Source organism: Myiozetetes cayanensis, unplaced genomic scaffold (assembly GCF_022539395.1).
Source record: "Myiozetetes cayanensis isolate MyiCay16 unplaced genomic scaffold, myiCay2020 scf104, whole genome shotgun sequence".
Lineage (NCBI taxonomy): Eukaryota > Metazoa > Chordata > Aves > Passeriformes > Tyrannidae > Myiozetetes > Myiozetetes cayanensis.
Genome location: NW_026086650.1, coordinates 90487 through 114330, shown reverse-complemented (window position 1 = coordinate 114330; position 23844 = coordinate 90487). Strand labels below are relative to the sequence as shown.

General features: G+C 50.2%; 3 protein-coding genes across 3 annotated transcripts; all 3 read left to right on the top strand.

The window, feature by feature from the left end:
* The first annotated feature begins 3579 nt into the window (after positions 1-3579).
* LOC126635014 (olfactory receptor 6F1-like) lies at positions 3580-4497 on the top strand. Its single transcript, XM_050305938.1, has one exon. It carries the CDS (start codon positions 3580-3582, stop codon positions 4495-4497), a length of 918 nt encoding a protein of 305 aa, XP_050161895.1.
* A 3895-nt stretch (positions 4498-8392) lies between these two features.
* On the top strand, positions 8393-9177 carry LOC126635009 (feather keratin Cos1-1/Cos1-3/Cos2-1-like). The gene is made up of 2 exons (XM_050305932.1): positions 8393-8466; positions 8870-9177. Exon 2 carries the CDS (start codon positions 8872-8874, stop codon positions 9175-9177), a length of 306 nt encoding a protein of 101 aa, XP_050161889.1. The 5' UTR covers positions 8393-8466; positions 8870-8871.
* A 5143-nt stretch (positions 9178-14320) lies between these two features.
* On the top strand, positions 14321-15080 carry LOC126635010 (feather keratin Cos1-1/Cos1-3/Cos2-1). The gene is made up of 2 exons (XM_050305934.1): positions 14321-14371; positions 14754-15080. The coding sequence occupies exon 2, from the start codon at positions 14775-14777 to the stop codon at positions 15078-15080; it is 306 nt and encodes a 101-aa protein (XP_050161891.1). The 5' UTR covers positions 14321-14371; positions 14754-14774.
* Positions 15081-23844: the final 8764 nt, after the last annotated feature.

Here is a 23844-nt window from a genome sequence, read left to right as displayed (position 1 = left end):
TGACCTTGTACACTCCTAATTATGAGGCATCCAACTCTCTGGGCAAATTCTTCTAATGTTCCACCACTCTCATCCTAAAAAATTTCTTGATTCTGTCTAATCTAATCTAATCCAACCTAACCTAATCTAATCTAAACCTACCCTCCTTTCACTAAAAATCACTTCTCCTGTCACTACTGTTAAAAGGTCTCTCTCCATCTTTCTGATAAGCCCCTTATATATACTGAAATGCCACAATAAGGCATCCCCAGAGTCTTCTCCTCTCCAGACTGAACAACCCCCCCTCTCTCAGCCTTTCTTCATAGGAAATGTGTTCCAAGTCTGATAATTTTCATGGCCATCCTCAGGACTTGCCCTAACACACTGCATAGACGCTTCCCACAGTCTGTGAAGAGACATTAGCTCACCCCCAGGACTTATGCCAGCAGATGCGCACAGGAAATGGCAGGAATCCTCTTTCTGGAGCCAAAGATCCTGCAGTCGACCAGTGGTGGCCTCTGAACTCCCCAGCTAGAATAAACTCACAGCAGGGCCCCCAAACCTGGTCATGTGTGCAGAGGTTGCTTCATCATGGGATCACAGGTGAACCCACAGGCTGTCCCTGCCAGAGCCTCCAACACCTCCATCCCATGGCTAAAAACCCACATCCATGCCCATGGACAGGGCACATAGAGAGCAGGGCCAGGGTTTTGTGGTCAGCAAACAGGCTCAAGCTGAGCACATTACTCTCATTAGCTACAGCTCTACGTCACACCAGGTACAGGTCAGCCTCACTGAAGCCTGGGACACAGGACTTGCAGAAAATGTCAAGTCCAACACCTGTGTGGTAGCCCTGGACGGTGCAGGCAGCCTCTCTCTGGAGGTGACTCCAGATGCCCAAGGGATGAGACATGGGAGTGTCTTTGTGTGTGAGTGCAGTCTAAGCCAGCTGTCTAGTTTATCTTGAGTGTCACGAGAAGAAAAGTAGGTGTCTGTAAGGCTTAGATTGCCTGAACTGTGAGAGACAGCACATTTTGTAAGGGTTAACCTGAGGCTTGAGAGTGCCTATTTCTCTCCACTGATGATTAATGGAGCAGAGACGAGGACCTCAAATGGAGACGCCTTCTCTGGAGGCAGAGGAAATCAATTTTCCTCTACTAAGGTTTTGTCTGACTTTGAACTGAGATCTTTGCTTAGTTCTTCACTTCAATTAGGACTGAAGACATAGGCCTTAACTGCATTTAGAGGCTCTGAAATGAGGCAGGTGAATCCCTTAGAGCCTCTGTACTCATTTTCCCATACTTGCCTTCAGTTTTCTCCCACCTGGAGGTTTCATGACCACCTTAGTGTCCATCATCAAATACTTGACACTTCCAGTCTCTTAGGACATTGATTTCAGACATCTACCTGTCAGCAAATGGATGCACAAGAGAGCACTGAGTTCCTGGCAGGGTTCTCATACCACAGCTGCAGGCAGGAAGCAAACACCCAGCAAACAGGTGCTTAGGGAATTGAACTGCTGGTCTTTAATTGGCTTGTGGAAGAGAGAGTACTATCCATCTCTGAGGAGCCCCTAAGATCTCCCAGAGGTCAAACTCCCTGTGGCACACAGAGAGAAAACAGAAAACCGTCTCCCAGGTGTGGCCAGCTCGAGCTTCAGTGTGTTAATGAGGAGGGTGTGGGGATGTTCTCATGCTAATGATGCTGGCGACTCTCTGGGGTATGATCTCACCATATGAAGCTAAACTGAAGAGAGTTTATGCTCTGTGTGTGCACACAAAGCTCCCTTTAGCAGGAGTGCAGAGCTGGCTGTGAGAGGGAAAAGATCAGGAGCACAAGCTATCGGTTCCTACCAGGTGGATGGAGACGAAATTCGCCCAGGCATTTGTGTACAGCTTGAAGTGAGTCAGCAAGGTGAGAGCTGCTCCTCCATTCATCTCCTAACACCACTGAACCCAGAGTGCCCCCGATAAATCTCCCTCTCTCCAATGCTCTCCTTTAGCCAGGGGACTATGGAGGATGGTGCATGAAAAGGTGTCATTTGGCACACTTCCATTGGCAGCTGTGCTGAGTGAAGCCTGCCCAAGACATCTAGCAGAGACTTCCACTGCCTTGCATGTGTAAGGAGAGCTGGATTAAGGGGGATTTCTCTACCCTTTAAGTACATGAGATTTCTGGTCTGTATTGCTGTGGAGGAAGATGGGAGAGAAAGAGATCCCGTAGGTGGTGTTGCAGCAACGTTGTCTTACACAACCACCTGAGGATGACATCTGTTCTCCCCTAGAGAACTGATGAAGAATCCTGCCTTGTCTGCAGGGAGGACACAGATTATACCCTGCAGTTCAGCAGGATTTTGCCTTCAATCACTGAGGCTTGGAATACCTCTGCCCGAGTTGAGGTGTGTGACATCCATCTAAGGTGCTCACCAGACCTTAGACCTCAGAGACAACCTGGCACTTCTGGAGGGCTTTTAGCCTGTAAATGAGGCAAAATGAGCCATGATTTTTCTCTGTCCATGGAGAAAGAAGGGGGGTAAGCTGAGGAGCTGAGATAGGAGTATTTCTCCATAGATATTTCAGCTTGGTCAGCAGAAATCCTTCCCCTGACCCTGGAATGGCAAAATTACAAAGAGGTGAATCCTACCCTGTAGGAGAATTAGGAAACTTTTGGGTTAAGGCAAGAGTGAACCAGCTGATGGGAATTTGAGGAGCCTCAAGGACTAAGTGTTTTGAGAACACGACAAGGACTGGACACCTGCAGGAACGAGAAAAACAGCACCTGCAGATGGGAGTTTGAGCTGGACCTGCCAGGAGACATGTGAATAGAAGTGCTGTGGTTAGATTTAGAAGGAGAAGAATTAAGAAAATAAGATATATTGACTAGCCAATAATAATCGTATGAACAGTGTGTGTTTTGTGTGTGTGACCAATAATAGGTTAAGTAGTCAAATATGTGGTAGTTATTGAATTGTATAAAAGTAAGTGTAATTTCCAATAAAGATGAAGCTTCCAAAACATCATATTGGTGTGTGTGAAGTTTCCACTGGGTCTTGCACGTGGTTACACTACCCCTAGTAGCTCTGCTGAGAAGCAGAGATCAGTGGAGGACGTGCAGATATTTTGCCAAAGCTTCCTGTGCTGAGACTTGGAAAAAAGCAAATATACAAGACCAGGATTCCTTGAGCAGTATTTCACGTTAGGTATTTCAACTTAGTCAGCAGAAATCAAAAGCTTTTACTGTGGTTGGAGAGCCTCAGCCTGCTGTCCATACTTTCCTAAGCTGGTTTCTCTTCTCAAAGAAGTGACTACATTCACTATCTTCTAGATGAGGTACCTGATCTGATACATAATTCTCCAAACGTTCATTTGGTGGTGTAGGCCTGATTTTCGGGATCAGATCTAGTTATCCAAACTTGCTTTGGCAGGGGAGGATCTCCCTGAAAATTTCAACTGAGAATAGATGTCATTTTCACATGCTGTGCATTTTCAGGGATGGTGGTTTAGTTTCACTACCAGTAGCATCTGAAGAGCCAGCACAGGCATGCAGACTCTTGGAGAAACTTTTCTTTCTTTGCAGATGGACCTCAACAGATGGAAGGACATGGCAAATGGGACAAGAGTGGAAGAATTCATCCTTCTTGGCTTCCCAGGCACATGGCATTCCCGAGTGTCCCTTGTGGTGGTGTTTGCACTGATGTACTCCCTGACAGTAATAGGCAATGCATCCATCATAGGCCTTGTGTGGATGAGCAGAAACCTGCACACCCCAATGTACTTCTTCCTCAGCAATCTCTCCTTTCTGGAGATCTGGTACACAACAGGTGTCATTCCCAAAGCCATAGGAGTCATGCTGGGGACTAGCCAGACCATGTCCTTCAGGGTCTGCATCCTCCAGTTGTTCTTTCTTCTCTCTCTAGGCTCCACTGAGTGTTTTCTCCTGTCTGTCATGGCCTATGACCGCTACTTAGCCATATGCTACCCCTTGAGATACAGCTCCCTCATGAACAGTGGCCTCTCCACTCGGCTGGTGCTCAGCTCCTGGCTGGGAGGCTTTCTGGCCATCTCCCTGCTGGCCTTTCTGACATCCAGGCTGACCTTCTGTGGGCCACATGTCATCAATCATTTTCTCTGTGATATAGACTCCTGCCTTGCCCTCTCCTGCAGTGATACATGGCCCGTGGAGCTGGCAACCTTCCTTGTCTCCATAATTGTTGTGGTGGCCTCCTGTGTGGTCACCCTGGTCTCCTACATGTACATCATCTCTTCTATCCTGAGGATCCAGTCAGTCCATGGCCGGAAAAAGGCCTTTTCCACCTGCTCTGCCCATCTCAGTGTTGTCACCATCTGGTTTGGCTCCACCATGTTCCTCTACGTCAAACCATCAGCCCAGAACTCCCTGGATCTGAACAAACTCGTGAATACCTTCAACACGGTGGTAACTCCTTTGCTAAACCCCTTCATTTACACGCTCAGAAACAAAGAAGTGAAGCGAGCTCTGGGACAGGCTTTCCAGAAGTGAAGAGGCTTTTCAAAGGGCCCCAGTGTCAGCAAACAGATTGATCCCCTCCCTCCCCTGAGTTCTGCCCTGCAGAGGATCCTCACAGAGTGTCAGTGTCTGTAGGTGCCCCAGGCAGTGAGAAGCCTCCAGTTCCCCAGTGAGCTCACCTCACTCACAGCCAGCTCAGGCTGGGCTGAGCCTCAATTCCACAGCTCCCACCACCCTCTGGTCCTTCTGAGGTGAATCCAGAATGCCTCCCAGTGCTTGGAAAGGGTCACAAGCCCCATCCATAAGCTAACAGAGCTGGAGGAGTGGTCCTGCCACAGGTTTCTATTCCAGCTTGCCAAGTGCTTCATCTTGACAGGGTTTGTCTGAATCCCCTAAAGAAATCCCAGGAACTGGCTCACTGCTTTGGGAAATAGATGTGTTTCTCCATTTAGTCTGATGTTTTCTGGATGTATGTATGCCCCATTCTTGTGGCTATTTCATTGAATCATACTCTGATTCAAGATAAAATTTGACAGTGTCTAACATCTTTACCTGCAGTCATTATTCCTAGCATAAGACTGTAAACAAATTTTACATAATCCCTCTTCTTTCCTCTCCTTAGTATCTGAATCTACTCTTTCAGTTTTAATTAAAAATATGCAAAATAGTGTGCTTCACACTAGATGTGTCAGATCATTTCCACATTTAAAACCCCACATCATTTTTAACAGCCCATTTTGGGCTTTGTTGTGGAAAAACTGTAATGTGATGGCAGAGTGCTCAGACTGCAGAGCTTTGGAAGGCTGGCTGGGAAGCAGGTCTCCCTTCTCGCTCACCGGGAGGATATTAGCACTTCCAAAGGCCACTTGCTTTTCCCCTCCCAGTTTTCATTTAAGAACAGATTAATCATGTTTTCAAAGCTTTTCTTTCTGCACACTGACCGAGGAGAGTCCATGTGACCGCTTCATAAAGAGGAGGCATCAGCATGACAGACACACCTTTATGGAGCATGTGGGACTCGTTTCACCTGAGAGTGGAGCTCCCCAAGTGAGATGATTGAGTCCAAACTGGCACTTGTAGGGAGATTCACCAACCTCCTGCATCCCCCTGGGCACTTGGCTCTTAGACCTGCATCCAGGCCCAGGCACCACTGCCCAAGGACAGGCTGAGTCCCACTCTTGTCAACTGTGCTTTCTTTCCCAGTGGCATTTGGGAAAATCCCTGGCACAGCCCACTGAGGCTGCAGAAAAAAATGAGACTGGATTTATCCTCAGGTAGACATCACTGCTTGTGGGTAGACATCACTCCTGCCTGGGAATGATCCAGTTTGGGGGGAATTGTGTCTGTGGAGTGTTGAAGCCCTCTGCAGCCCTGGAGAGCAACAAAAAGCTAGAGCTGGAATGTCTAAGAGACACAGCAGAGTGCAGGACACTGAGAGCTGCTGTGAATGCCTCATCAACACTGCCTGGAGCTCTCAGAGATAAACGGAGGCATGCAAAGCCTCAAAGAGGGCTGTCAGAGCAGACCTACATCACCTGGGAGAGGCAGACCACCCTGGAAAGGCAGTAGGAAAGTAAACAAGTACCCTATGGTTTCTCAAGTGAAGTGGATGATGTTTCATGTGCAACAGACTCTAATTCAAAGACTGGGATCCAGCTGGAAAGTCAGCACCCTCGACCTGAGCTTCCACAAGCCATGCTGTTACCTGAGAATGGGTCCCCAGAACCCTTCCTTTTGCTCGTGGGAGGAAGCAAGATCACTGAGATATGGTTGCCAGCTGCTGGACAGAGAAGCTGGTGTGGACCCAGGAACACAGGAGCTCCCACCAGCTCCGGTGATTTCCCTGAGAAGAAGAAAATACATGAAAAAGAGCGAGACCACTCTCTGGCAGTGGATGAGTGCAGGAAGAACGTTGTCCAGAGCCTGGCTGGTGGCTGTTTTCCACTTGCTGATGCAGGGCAAGGAAGGGTTCTTCATTTCTTGGGCTACTGTGGCCACATGGCAAAACTGTAGGAGCAAAGACCTACCAAAGGCCTCATTCTCCATCTGTGGCCATCAGTGGAGGCCCATGGAAAGGGAACAGGCAGAAGAGCTGTAGGTTACTTGCCCTGAGTACTCCAGTTTACCACCTATTTTGAGCAGAGGGCATTGACAAGGCTGGTTTGGCCTGTTTATGGTGTAGCCTTCCAGTGGATCTGCACCAGGTCAGGTTTCTTGGACAGTTTTAGTTGTCAAAATCCCTGGATCTAGAATCACCTGTAAGAGTCTCACAAGTATTTGTTTCACGGCAGCACAGACTGGGGAAGCAGAAGACCAGCCCAGCCCTGCCTTCCCTTCCCACTGCCCCCAGGTGCCACTGCTGGGCAGGCTGAGATCAGACCTACTTGTAAGTGGTGGCAGGGAGGGAACCACTCCTCAGAGCACCTCTCAAATTTCATACAATCACAGAATCATTTACTGGCTTGGGTTTGAAGGCACCTAAATGATCATGAGTTCCAACCCTGCCATGTGGGCAGGGACACCTTCCACAAGACCAGGTTCCTCAAAACCCCATCCAACCTGGCCTGGACTGGCCAGGTTGTGGCCAGTGTGGCACTTCCAGGGATGGGGCATCCACAGCTTCTCTGGACAACTTGTGCCAGGGGCTCACCACCCTCACAGGGAAGTATTTCTTCTAAATAAGTAATATGATTCTATATTATTTCACTGTGAAGACATTCTTCCCTGTCCTGTCACTCCATGCCCTTGTAAAAAGTCCCTCTCCAGCTCTCTTGGAGCTCAGTTGGGCAGTGGAAGGGGCTTTAAAGTGTCCTTAGGGCCTTCTCCAGGTGAACACTGCCAGCTCTCCCAGCCTGTCTCCAGAGCAGAGGGGCTCCAGCCCTTTGAGTGTCTTTGAGGTCTTCTCTGGGCTTGCTCCAGCAGCTCCACATCCCTCTTCTGTTGGGGGCCCCAGAACTGGACACAGCACTCCAGTTGGGGTCTCACAAGAGAGGAGTAGAGGGGAAGAGTCACCTTCCTTGCCCTGGTAGTGACTCTTCTTTTAATGCAGCCTGCGTTTACAATTGGCTTCCAGGGCTGCAAGCAGCATTGCCAGCTCATGTCCAGCCTCTCATCCACCAGTACCCCCAAGTTCTTCTTGGCAGGGTTACTCTCAGTCCACTCATCACCCAGCCAGCACTTGGGAGTGGTCTAACCCACATTCAGGACCTTACACTTAGACTTGTTGAGCTTCAGGAGGTTTGCATGGGCCCACCTACTCTGACCCAGTAAAAGTCAACGCTGTAGGAACACAAGACACGGTAGACTCTGCTGAGGCCACCTGGGGACAACCAAGGCAGGGTAGGAGCACTGTGGGGAAGAACAAGGCCCCAGGCAAGCTGAGGGAATGGTTTGTGTACTCACAGGCTGCACAGAGAAGGGATGAGTCAAAAGCAGCCAGAAATTTTTCCTGAGGGCAGAGTTAGGTGGGTTGGGGCCAGCAGCACAGTCCATGGACACAGAGAAGGAGGAATTGACCATAGGGAGAGAAAGAGAAGTTTAGGACACATCCTCATGCAGAGGAGTCCTTGGACATCCAGCTGAGGATTTCTGGAACTTCTTCTTTAGAACAGCAATGCAAACAACCCCACCAGAGTGATCCAGACTGATACATCACTTGCCTGCTCTGGAACAATCCAGCACATAAAACTGAGTCTCCCACCTGCAGTGCTGCATTCCTGCCTTAGAAATCCTGGGGCCTTTAATCCTAGGGATCAGAAGAAGCCTTCATTGGGGAATGGGCATGGAACAAACCTGGAAATGAAAAGGCAGCAGTGCAGGAAATGAAAGCACAGCCTGTATCATTAGCTGTGCTGGTTTGCATGTCAGATGAGCTTGTGAGGAAATTGTTACCTCTGCAGAGGCTGCCCCTGGTCCTCTGGCAGTGAAGGGCAGGTATAAAAGGCAGCCCCAGTCCCTGCTCTCTCAATCCACTTCTCTTGCCTCCTCCTGCTTGGGAACCAGGTAAGTCTGAAGGCCTTTCTCCTCCTCTTCCAAAGAGAGATCTCCATCACTTGATGAAAATCTCAGCTGATTCTGGCTTTCTCATACTTCGGGTTTGGATGCTTTTCCATGAGGGATGAAAGCAGGGAGGAGGTTGGCACAGAGAGAGGCTGGGACACGACTGGGGTGGCTTTTGGTTTATGCATCAGGAGAGAGCTTTGCTCCCTGGACCAGGCTGCTCTTTGTAGCGCCCTGGCCAGATGAGGCACTGAAGACTGTATGGCTGCTAGCACAGTCTCCAGCTTTGCACTCGTTGATGGCCTTTGCTGTTTTGTGATGGGATAACCAGGCTGCTCCTCACCCACCCACCCTTGTGTTCTGTTTGCTCTCTGCCCTCTGTCTCAGGTGCAGCTCTGCCTTTGAGACATGTCCTGCTCCACCTCGTGCCGTCCCTGCCAGCCCTGCGGGCCCACCCCGCTGGCCAACAGCTGCAATGAGCCCTGTGTCAGGCAGTGCCAGGACTCCACTGTGGTCATCGAGCCTCCTGCTGTGGTGGTGACCCTGCCCGGGCCCATCCTCAGCTCCTTCCCACAGAACACCGTGGTGGGATCCTCCACCTCCGCTGCCGTTGGCAGCATCCTCAGCTGTGACGGAGTGCCCATCAACTCCGGGGGCTTTGACCTCTCCTGCATCACCAAGCGCTACGGTGGCAGGAGGGGCCTCCCCTGCTAAAGCTGCTGGGTTTATACAGGTCTTGGGAGGTTTCCCCAAAATCTCCAGATGTCTAGAACAAAGGAAGAATCTTCAGGTCATTTCTTTCAGAGGAACTGACCATCTTCAGCTCCTCCTAAAAATGCTGGCTGGAAGAGGCCAGCCTGGGCACTTGAAAACATGGCCCATGTCTTTCCTTTGATATTTCTACATACCTCCTTTTCTCATTTTTCATTCTTTTTTTCTGCTCCTCTGGGCTTCAAGGCTCCTCGAAACCACCCTGCACTCTACAGGAAAGGCAAATGGATGCCTTGCATGGACTTCACCATGGCCAAGAGTTGAAGTCTCTTACTTGTCTCTCCAGATCGTTGCACTGAGGTCCTGGGCTTGTGGTGACCTTGATTCCATCTTTAAACTCAATAAAGATTTTTGCATCTCAGCCTGGGTGTCAAGCTGGTCTTTCCCTCCATGTGTGGCCTCGGGGTAATGGTGTTGATCCTGTCAAGGTGCCAATGCTAGGAGATTCTTCACCCAGAAAAATGTGAGGTTGAGACACACTGCAGAGGGTCCTCTTTGGGGCACTATCCTAGGGCAGTATGTAAAGTATCCTCAGCTACCCCCAACCGAGTGGCAATCAACCTTTGCCTTGCAGTGTCTCTGCCCAGACATCTCCCCACAGTTCCTACAAGAACCTTTACTGTCCTCAAGTGACAGCTAGAATTCTGTGGAAACTCATGGAGACAAACCACCTTACAGGATCATGGGAATGGGGCACCTCTTGCTCTGGTCAGTGCTGTGGCAGGGGAGACAGAAGATATTCCCAAAGGATGGGAGGAGTGTGGGTGGGTGGAATTGCCTTAGGGATGGCCCATGGCCTCATCTCCTCCTTCTCCTCCCCTCTGTTGCCCAGTCTCAGGCCATGGCCAGCACACATGGGCAGGGGTAGCCGGGGTCAGTTCCCCATCCAGCCCTACCACTGCTAAGGCCATGGCAGGAGCCGGGTTTTGGCAGGCAGACAGGGCTGGCATCATTCACAAGTCGGTATTGAGATTAACCACTCTGGCTCTCACACTGGAGTCCCTGGGAACCCCCTGGGCCAGGGCAGTCCAAGGACAGTAATTGGTGTCCACAGGCCCATCACTTTGTCACTCCCAAGCTCAGGTGGAGCAGCTATGTTCAAGCTCAGCACCTCCAAGGCCCTGCTGTGTCAGAACCAGCTCTGCTCCAGAAAAGCACTGTGCAAAGTCATTCTAGACCTCTTGAGCTGTGGAGGTGACAATGGGACACACTCAGCAGTATCTGTGATACTCAGCAGTATCTGTGGCAGACAAGTTTTGTCCACAGGGGTCCCTCTTAGTTAGACTGAAGTTTTTGGGCACTTTGACCAAAGGCACTTTAGAGGTCTCAGTCAGGAAGCGTCTGATAAACAGAATCCATCCATCCATCCACCCTTCCATCCATAAGGGAGACTGTGTAAACTGCCCTTTCCCCAAGTGGGAACTTGAAATGCAGGCAGATGTCCTGTTCTTCCAGAGGGTCAGGTTGTGAACTCCTTTGACAACATTGCCTCCTCTTGTCTGTTTGACCAGGAGTGAAGTAGGATGACAGAGGTATCAAGGCACTGAAAACATCTCTCTTGGAAATAAGGTTGATGGGGACTCTGTAAGCCAAGTTCTGCAGGCCTCAGTGCCACAAAATACCTGTACCCTGTGCATACCTGTTGGAAATCCCTGCTTTTTGTCCATCCCTTTACAATTCACGGGGCTGATGACAGCACAGCACAGAGTATCCCTACAGAAAGTTGGGCCTATCAGTGTCCCACATTCCCCTTCCTTTCCATGAAATGCTCCTGGCATTTCATCTTCTCATCTTCTCTGAGTTTCTGTGAAGGACATCTGGCTTTACTATTAATACAGACACTTTGGGATTTTTTCCATGTGCTACTCTGAAATTTCTCTTTCAACTTCCACTCTCAGCTTAAGGGAGTGATTAAAAGGTTGGCATGTCTCAGACATCTGCAATTCCTTGGATGTAGGGAAGGAGCTGATGAAGGCAAAGATAAGCTTTGCATGAAGGGACCAACAGGGAAAGTTCCTGCTGGAGATTTGGGGCAGAGCCACTGAACCACTCCACCTCTTTGGCCAAAGGACACGTTCTTGTGATGCCCACGCCTCACCTTCTCTTCCACAAGACCTGCACTGCTGTCACTGGGTGAATTGGCAATATATGGGCAATCCAGTTCCTTGCTCTACCTGGCACTCCTGGAGTCTCCCATTCTCTCTCTGCTCCACAGGCAGCACCTCTGCCCTAGGGGTGCAATGGCACATGGAGGGACCAGCCCAACCACAGAGCACATGCTGGGGCTTCCCCACCAACACCTGTCTACCCAGTAGCCCCAGCACCTCCCTGGCTTTCCCTGGGCAACACACAGTGGCTCTGTCCTTTCACTGCAGTGCAGAGTGATATCACATACAGTGATTCCTAAATTCTGCATCTGTTTGGGCCAAGGTCTCAGCCTGACACAGCACCAGGTGGATGAATTGCACAAATACATTTGACATGGGCTTTGGCATGAAGGAAGGCTGTATCCCACACCTGAAAGCACCAACAATTCACTGGAAGCAGATTCATTTGGACATGGCCTGCACAAGGAGGGTAGGATTCCTTATCCTTTCTCCAGATCCATGAAGCAAACCCACATCCTTTCAAATACTCTAGCAGCTGTGTCCTGGCCTGGTGAGGCAGGCAGAGGAGGACTGAGGCAGTCCCAGTGCTGGTTCACTGAACTAAACTAAGGATCTAAATTGGTGGGACATGGTCCTTATTGGGGCTTGGCATCAGCAACAGTGGAGTGTGAGCTTTGGAGGAGAAGAGGGAGGGTTCAGGAAACAGGGGTTGCATTACAGTGCCTCTTGCAGAGATTTCTAGGAGGCTGATGCCATTACCTTTCAACTGCGCTTGAGCTCCTGCTGATGCTGGGAAAATGCTGCTTTGCAGAGCTCATGAACAGAGCCATGGAGAGTGTCCCTGCCATGAGCAACACAGTCTGTTTGTGAGGAGAGACACAAAAGGACACAAGCTCTTATAGACCTGTCAAATATTTGGTACATTCACAGAAGTCTGGCTGCACACAAATCACCAGAGACATGAACACACGTAGGAACAGGGACTACTGTGAACTCTGCTGAGGACACCCAGGGACAACCAAGGCAGGGCTGGAGCGTTGTGGGGAAGGACAAGGCCCCAGGCAAGCCCATGGCATTGTTTGTGTACTCACAGACCACACAGAGAGTGGATGAGTCAAAACAAGCCAGTAATTTTTCCTGAGGGCAGTGTTAGGCAGGACAGGGTTAAAAGCAGCAGGCCAATACACACACGTGGAGTTACAACAAGAAGTCACCATCAGGGTGAGCTGAGGAGGGAGGGATAGAGAAGGACATGGACCATCTTCATGCACAGGAGTCCTTGGGCATCCAACTGCAAGCTGGATTTTCAAGAGGGGAAACGAAAGACTGGTGAACCTCACCTCTGTGCCTAAGCAGATCCTCATGGAAGCAACTTTAACTCATATACAAAACAAGGAGGGGATCCACAACAGCCAGCCAAGCTTCTCTGAGGGCAAGTCATGTGTGAGCAACCAGGTGTCTTTCTATGATGGAGGGACTGAAAGAGTTAACAAAGGAAGACTGGCCAATATCATCTGCCTGAACTTCTGTCCAGCCTTTGACATGGTCCCACACAACATCCTTATCTCCAAACTGGAGAGACATGGATTTGAAGGGTGTACTGCTGTGAATATGGAAATGGCTAGATGGACATGGGCAGGTAGTTTTGGTCAATGGCTCTATGACCAGGTGGAGGCCAATCATGAGAGGTGTCTGTCAGGGCTCTGCCTTGAGACCAGTGCTTTTTAATATTTTTTTTCAATGTCAGAGACATGAGATTGAGAGCCCCCTCAGCACATCTGCAGATGACACGAAGTTGAGCAGTACAGCTGACACTATAGAAGGACAGGGCTATCCAGGGGGTCCTGGACAAACTTGAGAAGTGGGCACATGAAAACCTCATGAAAATTAGGAAATTCAAGTGCAAGGTGCAGCACTTACATCAGGACAATCCCAGACATGAGTACAGACAGGGACATGAGTCACATTCACATTAAGAGCAGCCCTGTGGTGTTCTGGTGGATGAAAAGCTGTTCATGAGCCAACAGCACAGAAACTGCATGCTGGGCTGCATCAGTAAAGGTGTGACTGGAAGGCTGAGGGAAGTAATTCTTCCTATCTATTCTGCCCTCATGAGACCCCACCTGGGGTACTGTGTCCAGACCTGGAGTCTTCAGCAGAAGAATGACATGTACCTGTTAGACCAGGTCCAAAGGAGGTCACAAAGATGCTCAGTGGGCTGGAGCAACTCTCCTTTGAAGACAGGCTGAGAGACTTGAGGTTATTAGCATGGAGCTCTGGGTGGATCTCACTGAGGCCTTTCAGTGTGTGAAGGGGGCTTATAAGGAAGATGGAGAGCAACTTTTTACAGAGGCAGATACTGACAGGACAAGGGGGGATGGTTTGAGATAAAAGATGAAAAATTGTGATAAGATCTTAGGAATAAATTCTTTACCCAGACACTGGTGAGTCAATGGAACCTCTGACCCAGGGAAGCTGTGGCTGCCCCATTCCTGAAAGAGTTCAAGGCCACACTGGATGGGGCCCTGGGCAGCCTGATCTAGTGTGTGGCATCCATGACCATGATGAAGAGATTCCTTCCATCCCAAGCCATTCTATGATTACATGATTCTATGACTGCTGCAGATTCTGCCTGAAAACAACACTTCAAACAACCCCACCAGAGTGATGAGGATAGGATCACTTGCCTGCTCTGGAACAATCCAGCACATAAACTGAGTCTTCCACCTGCAGTGCTGCATTCCTGCCTTAGAAATCCTGGGGCCTTTAATCCCAGGGATCAGAAGAAGCCTTCATTGGGGAATGGGCATGGAACAAACCTGGAAATGAAAAGGCAGCAGTGCAGGAAATGAAAGCACAGCCTGTATCATTAGCTGTGCTGGTTTGCATGTCAGATGAGCTTGTGGGGAAATTGTTACCTCTGCAGAGGCTGCCCCTGGTCCTCTGGCAGTGAAGGGCAGGTATAAAAGGCAGCCCCAGTCCCTGCTCTCTCAATCCACTTCTCTTGCCTCCTCCTGCTTGGGAACCAGGTAAGTCTGAAGGCCCTTCTCCTTCTCTCCCAAAGAGAGATCTCCATCATTGATGGACATCTCAGCTGATTTGGCTTTCTCATACTTCGGGTTTGGATGCTTTTCCATGAGGGATGAAAGCAGGGAGGAGGTTGGCACAGAGAGAGACTGGGACACGACTGGGGTGGCTTTTGGTTTATGCATCAGGAGAGAGCTTTGCTCCCTGGACCAGGCTACTCTTTGTAGTGCCCTGGCCAAATGAGGCGCTGAAGACTGTATGGCTGCTAGCACAGTCTCCAGCTTTGCACTCGTTGATGGCCTTTGCTGTTTTGTGATGGGATAACCAGGCTGCTCCTCACCCACCCACCCTTGTGTTCTGTTTGCTCTCTGCCCTCTGTCTCAGGTGCAGCTCTACCTTTGAGACATGTCCTGCTCCACCTCGTGCCGTCCCTGCCAGCCCTGTGGGCCCACCCCGCTGGCCAACAGCTGCAATGAGCCCTGTGTCAGGCAGTGCCAGAGCTCCACCGTCGTCATCGAGCCTCCTGCTGTGGTGGTGACCCTGCCCGGGCCCATCCTCAGCTCCTTCCCACAGAACACCGTGGTGGGATCCTCCACCTCCGCTGCCGTTGGCAGCATCCTCAGCTGTGATGGAGTGCCCATCAACTCCGGGGGCTTTGACCTCTCCTGCATCACCCGGCGCTACAGTGGCAGGAGGGGCCTCCCCTGCTAAAGATACTGGGAAAGCCCTGATGAGACACCTTGAGGAACTCAGAACTTGGTGTCAGGCAGAGGATCTAGGCTTTGGGTGCTGTTTGCAGGATAGCTGATTGAACTTGCCTTTCTCTCCCTTTTCATTGTTTTTATCGCTGCTGCAATGTTCCCCAAAGGCCAGATTGGTGGGGATCATCTGTTTTCTCCCCTCTTTTTGGGACAGGTAGACAAATATTATGCAGGAACTACTCCACAGCCAAGGAGCGCAGACTCTGCTGCCCTTGGTGCTTCCTGCACCGCTGACCTCCGCTTGCAGTAACTTTATTTCCATCTTTTTTTTTTTCAATAAAGTTCTACCGCATTCAAGTCTGGCCTCCATGTGGTTCTTTCCTCTGGTTGCACTCCTGAATGCCAAAGGAGAAAGGTGTTGCTCAGTGGTGGAAGTGGTTGAGGGTATAAGGAGACCCTCTGAGGGTATAAGGAGACCCCTATCCATTCGCAGAGGACTGGCCTTTGGGGCACCATGGAGGCACAGATCATTAGGGCACCATCCCTTGGAGCTGAGGAAGACATCCCTGGCTGCTCTGCTTCCAGACACCATCAAGCCTTGTCTTGATGTGTCTCTGCACACAAATTCCCAGCCTATTGGGAGACCCCGAAGCACCAGCAGCCCCATGAGCTCTTCAGGAAGAGCGTTCCTCTTGTTATGGCCAGAGCTGCACTAGGGGGTTGGGTGTGAGGCTCTTGGGCATAATCTGCTCTGCAGAATATGAGGAACAGCCTTCATGTTGGACCATAGCTTCTACTGCATCTTCTTGTTCCCTCCATGACCCAATAAAAAGTGAGCACAAATATTCATTGAGCACTTTCTTTCTCCTATGCCGTGTTCCTTTAGCTCAGGACATGTTGATTCCAAGGTGTCAGCCTCTGCCTGACACAGCACCAGGCTGATGGGCTGCCCTGGTGCATTTGGCATTGGTAAGGGTCCAAACCAACATCCTTGTTGGGGCCTGGAATCAGCAGCAGCAGAGTGGGAGCTTTGGAGGAGTAGGAAAAGGAGGAGTGAAGATACAGAAACTTGCATGTCAGTGCCTGTGGTGAGGACAGTTCTCTACCACATTTCTTCTCTCATTGTTCAGCTGCACTGCAGTTCCCCCTGACTGTGGTTGCTCTGTGGAGCTTATTGACAGAGCAGTGGAGAGTGACACTGCCATAAGCAGAGCAATCCCCCGGGAGGGACACACACACACACACACACACACACACAAACACTTGTGCACATCACAATGGAATCCTGCACAACCTTTTGCACCCATGTACATTCACACCATCCCAGCTGCACACAGGACATAGAAAGTCACAGACAGCACAGCTTCATGAGAGGAAAGTCCTGCTTGTCAAATCTGATTTCATTCTGTGACAAGGTGACCCCCTGGTTGATCAAGGGAAGCCAGCTGATGTGATCTTTTTGGATTTCAGTAAAGCTCACAGTGCGGTGTCTCCCAGGATCCCTCTGGACAAACTGTCCAGCTCAGAGCTGGGTAAACACATCCTGTGCTGGCTGAGCAAGTGGCTCACGGGTCGGGCACAGAGGGTGGCAGTGACTGGGGTGACATCAAACTGTGGCCTGTCACTAGGGGGGTTCCACAGGGCTCCATCTTGGGCCCTGTGCTCTTTGACTTCTCCATCGATGACTTGGACACAGCACTGGAAGGGACACAGAGCAAGTTTACAGATGACAGTAAATAAACAGGAAAAGTTGTTGACTCCCTCAAAAAGGCAGGGAGGCCCTGCAGAGAGGCCTTGACAGATCCAAGGGCTGGGAATCATCAACCATAGGAAGTTCAACAGGGGGAAGGGCCGGATTCTGCCCCTGGGATGGGACAACCCCAGCTGGACGGACACACTGGGAATGAGAGGCTGGGAAGCAGTGCCGGGAAAGGGCCCTGGGGGTGCTGGTGGGTGCCAGTTGGCCCTGAGTCAGCAGTGCCCTGGCAGCCAGGAGGGCCAAGCCTGTGCTGGGGGCATCAGGGAGGGGATTGTCCCTCTCTGCTCTGCCCTGAGGCGGCCTCTCCTCAATATTGGGGCCATTTGGGGGGACACAATGGAAGGGAGAGATTGGGTCATTGGAGAGTGTCCAAAGGAGGGACACAGTGATGGGGAAGAGCCTTGATTTGAAGCTGTGAGGACACTGAGGGCACTTGGTGTGTTCAGCTGGAGGAGACTGAGGGGAGACCTCACTGCAGTTCCAGCTTCCTGGGCAGGGGCAGAGGAGGGGCAGGACTGAGCTCTGCTCTGGGGGGACCAGGGACAGGACCCCAAGGAATGGCCTGAAGGTGATTCAGGCAGGTTTAGGTTGGATATTAGAAAAAGGTTCATCCCCCACAGGGTGGTTAGGCACAGCCTCAAGTCTGACAGAGTTCAATAAGTGTTTGGTGATACTCACAGGCACAGGGTGTGACTCTTGGGGTTGTGCTGTGCAGGGCTAAGAGTTGGACTCCATGATCCTTGTGTGAACCTTCCAACTCAGAGTATTCTGTGAAAGAATCACAGTGAACTGTGGCCTCTTCAGTGGACAACTGGAGATGACAGTGGCAGGGCTAGAGGATTCTGAAGAAGAACAAGGCATGGGCCTCACAGACTTCTCCCTGGTGCAGAAGAAAAGGATGAGAAACAGTCCAGCAGAGTTTTTCTGGGTTCATTATTAGGCAGGATAGAGCAAAATCCAGGAGCTGAGCCACTTCTTGCCAACAAGGGCATCAAAGACCCCCAAAGGAGTGATCCAGACTGACATCATTTGCTTTTACTAGACTCTTCCAGCATGTGAGATAAGTGTCCTCTGAGTCATCTGCCTGCACTGATGTGTTTTGTTACAGAAAGGCTTGGGCCTCTCATCTTGTCACCAAAAAAACCCAAAAAACTTTCACGGGGAAATGTGCCTGAAACAAAGCAGGAAATGAAAACACAGACGTTCAGGAAGCCAAGCCACAGACCATAGAATTAAATGGGATGTTTTGCATATTAAATGGGATGTTTTGCAATCAAGATGAGTTTCTCAGAAAATGATCATGTCTACCAGGGATGCCTCTGGCAGCTTGGGAAAGTAAAGGTCCATAATAAAAGCCTGCTCAACTTCTCCACTCCTCTTGCCTCCTTCTCCTCAGGAATCAGGTAAGTCTGAAGCCCCTTCTCTTTTTCTGATTTCTCTAAAGGAGGTCTCACCTCCATGGACCTCTCAGTTGATTCCAGCTCTCTTCTAAGATGGCTCTTGGGACTGCTTGTCGTGGGAGAGAAATGGGGAGAAGGTCAGAAATGGAGGGAGGCTGGGACTGTGTGCATGTGACATCTGCACTTGGGGGCTGAGCAGTAGCTGCATAGAAGCTGGTGGCTCTTTTTGGGCCAGGATGAGGGCAACAAGCTCTAACACATCTCTGCACAGCCTCCACCTCCTGGCCTGTCTTGTGTCTTGTCCCCCTTATGATGTGGTGGCAGTCTGCTCCTCACACATCCCCATGTTTTGCTTCCTCTATGCCCTCTGTCCAGGTGCCCTTTGTGTCCCAAAGACATGTCCTGCACAGAGCTGTGCCAGCCCTGCTGTCCCTGCGGGCCCACCCCGCTGGCCAACAGCTGCAATGAGTGCTGTGTCAGGCAGTGCCAGAGCTCCACCGTCGTCATTGAACCTCCTGCTGTGCTGGTGACCCTGCCCGGGCCCATCCTCAGCTCCTTCCCACAGAACACCGCCGTGGGATCCTCCACCTCTGCTGCCGTTGGCAGCATCCTCAGCTGTGACGGAGTGCCCATCAACTCCGGGGGCTTTGACCTCTCCTGCATCACTAGCTGCTACCCTTGCAGATGTGGGCCCTGCTAAAGGCCCTGCAAACATCCTGGGGCAACAACCTGCAAGACCTTCAGTCCTGGTGCTGGACTGAAGACAGGTTGTCTGCCATATGCCCACCCAGATGCTCTACCACAGCCCTTCACAACTAGACAGGGAGAGAAAATGTCACAAAGGGCTCATGGTTTGAGAGGATCGAAAGAAATCACCTAGACTTTACCATTATGTGCAAAGTAGACTCAGGGAAAATAATTAAATTTATTTCTAGTCAAAACCAGAGCAGGATAATGTGAAATAAGGACAAATCTAAAATGACATTCTTCCCACCACTCCTTTCTTCCTAATCTCAGCTTCGTTCCTGACTTCTCTACATTCTGCCACTGAGTGGCACAGGGGGACAAGGTATTGCAGTGTGTTGTTTCTACTGCTCCTTCCTCCTCACACTCATTCCCAGCTCCAGCATGGGAACATTCCTTTACAAACTTCTCCAACAAGGGACCTTCCCACAGGCTGCAGTTCTACACAGACTGCACCAGCACTGGTCCTTTCCACAGGGTGCAACCTTTCAGGAACTGACTGGTTTCCAGTGTAGGTCCTACCAGCAAACCTGCTCCAGCAAAGGCTTTTCTCCTTAGGGCCACACTTCCTGCCAGGAACCTATTCCAGCTCTCCATGGGGTCATAGGTTCCTTCAGGGTCCATCCACCTGCTCTGTCCTGGAGTGGACACCTGCTCCAGTGTGTACCTCCGTGGGCTGCAGGGAAATCTCTGTCCCAGTGCCTGGGGCTCCCGTGCCACATCCTTCTTCACTGACCTTGGAGTCTGCACAGCTGTTTTCTCTCACATATTCCACCCTTCTCTCCCAGCTGCTGTTGCACAGCAGTTTTTTAGCTCTTCTTAAAATGGCATCAGGGAAGCAGTATCAACAGCTCTGACCAGCAATGGGTCCACTCTGGACCAGCTGGAATTCTCTTCATCTGACATCTCACAGAAACCACCCCTGGAGCCCCCTTCACTGCCAAAACCTTGTTACACAAAGCAAATACACTCTTTATATACAAAACCGAAGGGAAGGTGCAAAGAAGACTCTTCTCAGAGGTGCCCAGTGACAGGACCAGAGGCCATGGTTACAGGCTGAATCACAGGAGGTTGTGTCTGGAACATCAAGACTGACTGAGCACTGTAAAACAAGTTGTCCAGGAAATTTTTGGAGTTTCCATCTTTGGAGATCTTCAAAAACCATCAGGACGTGGTTCTTGGTAACTTGTTCTATGTGCCCTGAATCAGAAGGGTCGTCAGACAAGATGGCCTCTTCTAACCTCAGCCATCCCATGAAATGCTTCTCCAAAGGGCTACTTACAGAAGTACTTTTCCCACAGTTGCTCTGGCCTTCCAGGATAGCAGTGCAGGAGTGTTTCCAGTGCATGCCCATGACCCAAATCTACAGAGGAGGCTTTTAAATTTTCATACTGTAGTCTTTGGCCATAAATCACCTTCTGCATCCTCCAAAGGGGCCTTGGTGTCTGTTGCCCTCTTCTGCTTGTTTCTGGTGACACAGTGACACAGTGGTGCACTGTCATTATATTTTTAGGGTTGTTACTCTCTATATTTACACTATAACACTGTAACTGATCCAACACAGGATCCCTCAGTGCCTCAAAGTTGATCTTTCCTCTGTTTGTTATGTTATTTAAAGTGATGTCTTTAACCTCAAAGTTACACTTATCTCTAGACTGCAAGAAGCCATAGGGGCTTAGGGATGGTGACACGAAATCCGCCATATACTCATCTGCCAAACACTCGCCTGTCAATTCACTGATCAGGGGCATCTCAGTCCCCTGACTGACTCAGAGATGTGACAGGATCTGTGTCAAAGTAAATGCAATGGTCTGGCAGGGCAGTTGAGTGTTTGATTGTAAAATCTAGGTGTGCATATGCTGTTGAGAAATGAGCTACACAAATGTCAGCATTGTTCTCCCAGATCCTCTACCCACTGGTGTGGTTCCATGAGTCAGTATCCACACTCCCTTCAAAAAAAAAAAAAAAAAAAAAAAAGCTGGAGAAGAGAAACAACCACGCAACTTATCTGGTGGTCTTACAATGTTGATGCTGAGTAGGTCTGAGCTCTTTCGAAGTTTTCCCCATAAATAATTTTAAAACAGCTTTGCCATTTGGTATTTCCCTGGGGGTATTGGTGGTGTTTGCTCACTGTGTTCAGCCCACAGAATTACATCCCAGGGGACTGGTGACAACAGGGAAATCAGTGACATCACGGGACATGGTGCCACCACTGGGTACGATGGTGACATGACAGAGACAGCAGTGACATCATTGGAAACCAGTGACATAACACAGGAGTGGTGACAAAATGGGAAAGTTGTGATGTCACAGGGACATTGGTGACATCACAGGGGACATCAGTGAATTGACAAGGCCAGGGGTGACATCACAGAGACAGCAGTGACATCATGGGTGACCCTGGTGACATCACAGGAACATCAGTGACATCACTGGGGACCAGTGACTACCCACAGGACTAGTGATAACAAAGGGATGATATCACAGTGACATGGGTGACATCACTGAGGACATTGATGACTTCAGAGGACAAGGGTGACGTTACAGAGACAGTAGTGACATCACTGGGACATTGGTGAACCCAGAGGGGAGAGTGGTGTCATCACACGGACATGGGTGATATCACCAGTGGCATCACAGGGGACTGGGGACAAGAAAGGGACAGCTGTGACTTCACAGGGCCAGGGGTGACACCACAGAGACAACAGTGACATCACCAGGGACATCAGTGACAACAGAGGGGACAGGGGTGACATCACAGGAAAGTCAGTGACATCACTGGGGATCAGTGACATCACAGGGGAGTGTTGACAACAAAGGGACAGCTGTGATGGCACAAAGCCATCGGTGACATCACAGGGGTCTGGTGACATCAAAGGGACATGGCTGACATCTTCTTGTTGCTTGGGAAGTTGAAAGTTTTGACAAGTTTTGTGTAGTGAATGATGTAAATTATTACTTCTGTATCCCTCTAGATATTGTCCAGCTGCACCCCCTGGATCAGCCAGTGCCACTGATGAAAGTGCTCCATGGAAGCTGTGAAATGGACTTGCACTTCCTCTGCCCCTGTTGCGTTTGAGGGTGGGGGCCAAAATGGACTCTCAAAAGCTGTCTCAGAACTTGGGAGTGAAAAAGGAAACCTCCACAGGGTTATATCCTTGCTGGGAAGGCAGGGAGAGAGAGAAGGGAGACACAGCATGTTCTCACACAAGGAAATCCCTTGGGTGACCAGCCAAGAATTGCAGGGCCCCTTCTTCTCAAAAAAGTCACAGGCAACACCACCAGCGTGTTCCAGGCCAGCATCACTTGCCTGCCCTGCAGCCATCCAGCACTTGAGCTGAGGCTCCTGCTGGCACTGAATAATCCTGCCCTGGAAATCCTGGAACCCCTCAATCCCTGCACTCAGAAGCCTCTGTGAGGGAATGTGACATACACCAGGAAAATAACAGGTAGTGTTGGGGAAAAAAAACACCCAGCCATGTCATTAGCTGGGATGTTTTCCATTCATCACGGACACCCCAGGAAATTGCCACTTCCACAGGGGCCACCTCTGTGCCTGGGGCAAGTTGGAGCCACCACAAAAGCCAGTCCAAACTTCTTGCTCTGTCATCTACCTCTCTTTCCTCTTTCCCTTTGCAATCTAGGTGAGTCTGAAGTTCTTTCCTCCCAACTTTTTTTTCTGGTCATGCAAATGCGTGGTCTCCCATCCAATGCTTCCATCCAGGTTTGCGGTGCTCCTTATCATGGGAAGGGGAAAAAAATCAAAGGTCTGACTCAGAGACTGCCTGGAACTTGCCTGAGGAGGCCCTTGAAGAAATAGGCTGCAGCCCCACTGGGCCTGGTGACACTGTGCAGTATGGTGTTTGGATGAGGCCAATAAACTTTTTGGTCTCAGCACTCAGTTTCTGCCTCCTGACCTTTGAAACATTCACTGAGGGGTGATGGGCTTGTGACTTGTGACCAGCTGCCCCTCACGTGTCCCAGTGCTCCAATTCCTTTCAAGTGTTTCTCCCAGGGGCAGCTCCAGCCCCAGACATGTCCTGCTCCACCCCATGCCTGCCCTGCCAGCCCTGCTGGCCAACATCTGCAGTGAGCTCTACAGTGAGGCAGTGCCAGGACTCCACCATCTCACCCAGCCCTCCCCTGTGGTCCCAAGTCCAGCCATAAGAGCACGTCATCGCAGCATTGCTGCTTTCATGGGAACTGGGACTGGTCCTAGAACACCATTTCACTCCTAAGAATATGACCAGGCCACCAGGAAGTGGTAAGGTCTGTAGTTATTCCTATTGCCTACCACAGGAGATATCAAAACTGCTCCGAAGGAGGATGGGTGGCCTTGTCTGAGATTGGGGTGTTGGTATCACTCACTGTGGCTGCAGACCTCATGCTGTCATCAGACTTGATCCAAATCCTCTCCCCTTCCTCGTTGGTGAGGTAAAGGAGAGGGAAAAGCCAGAGATGCAGCAAGAGCAAGAGTAGAATGAGGTGTCCTTCAAGGGGCACAAGGCCAAGAAGCATCAGAAGTACATGTGAAGCAAAATATCCCTGACAACATATGCCCTGCTTGGCTGTGGCCTGTCGCCGTGGGCAAAGAAGCTCTCTGAATGGTTCAGAGAAATCTTATGCATGCACACATGCATTCCTGATCCTGCCAGGCTGGAATCATCAATATCTGATATACATCAGTCCGTTGCAGACCTACAAGGACTCAAAAGAAGGATTTCAGGTTCAGCCAGAACTCAAATCATCCCAAACTGCTGAACTCAGCCTCCACAACCACCTGAGAAAAATATGTCTGCTGTAAGACAAATTTTCATGTGAATGCCCTCCTGTGGTCAGCCTGGATAGAACAGAGGGAGGAAAATTACCAC

What these genes read in the sequence shown, in the direction of transcription:
- LOC126635010 (XM_050305934.1), top strand. Translation starts at nt 14,775, where the DNA reads ATGTCCTGCTCCACCTCGTGCCGTCCCTGCCAGCCCTGTGGGCCCACC.
- LOC126635014 (XM_050305938.1), top strand. Translation starts at nt 3,580, where the DNA reads ATGGCAAATGGGACAAGAGTGGAAGAATTCATCCTTCTTGGCTTCCCA.
- LOC126635009 (XM_050305932.1), top strand. Translation starts at nt 8,872, where the DNA reads ATGTCCTGCTCCACCTCGTGCCGTCCCTGCCAGCCCTGCGGGCCCACC.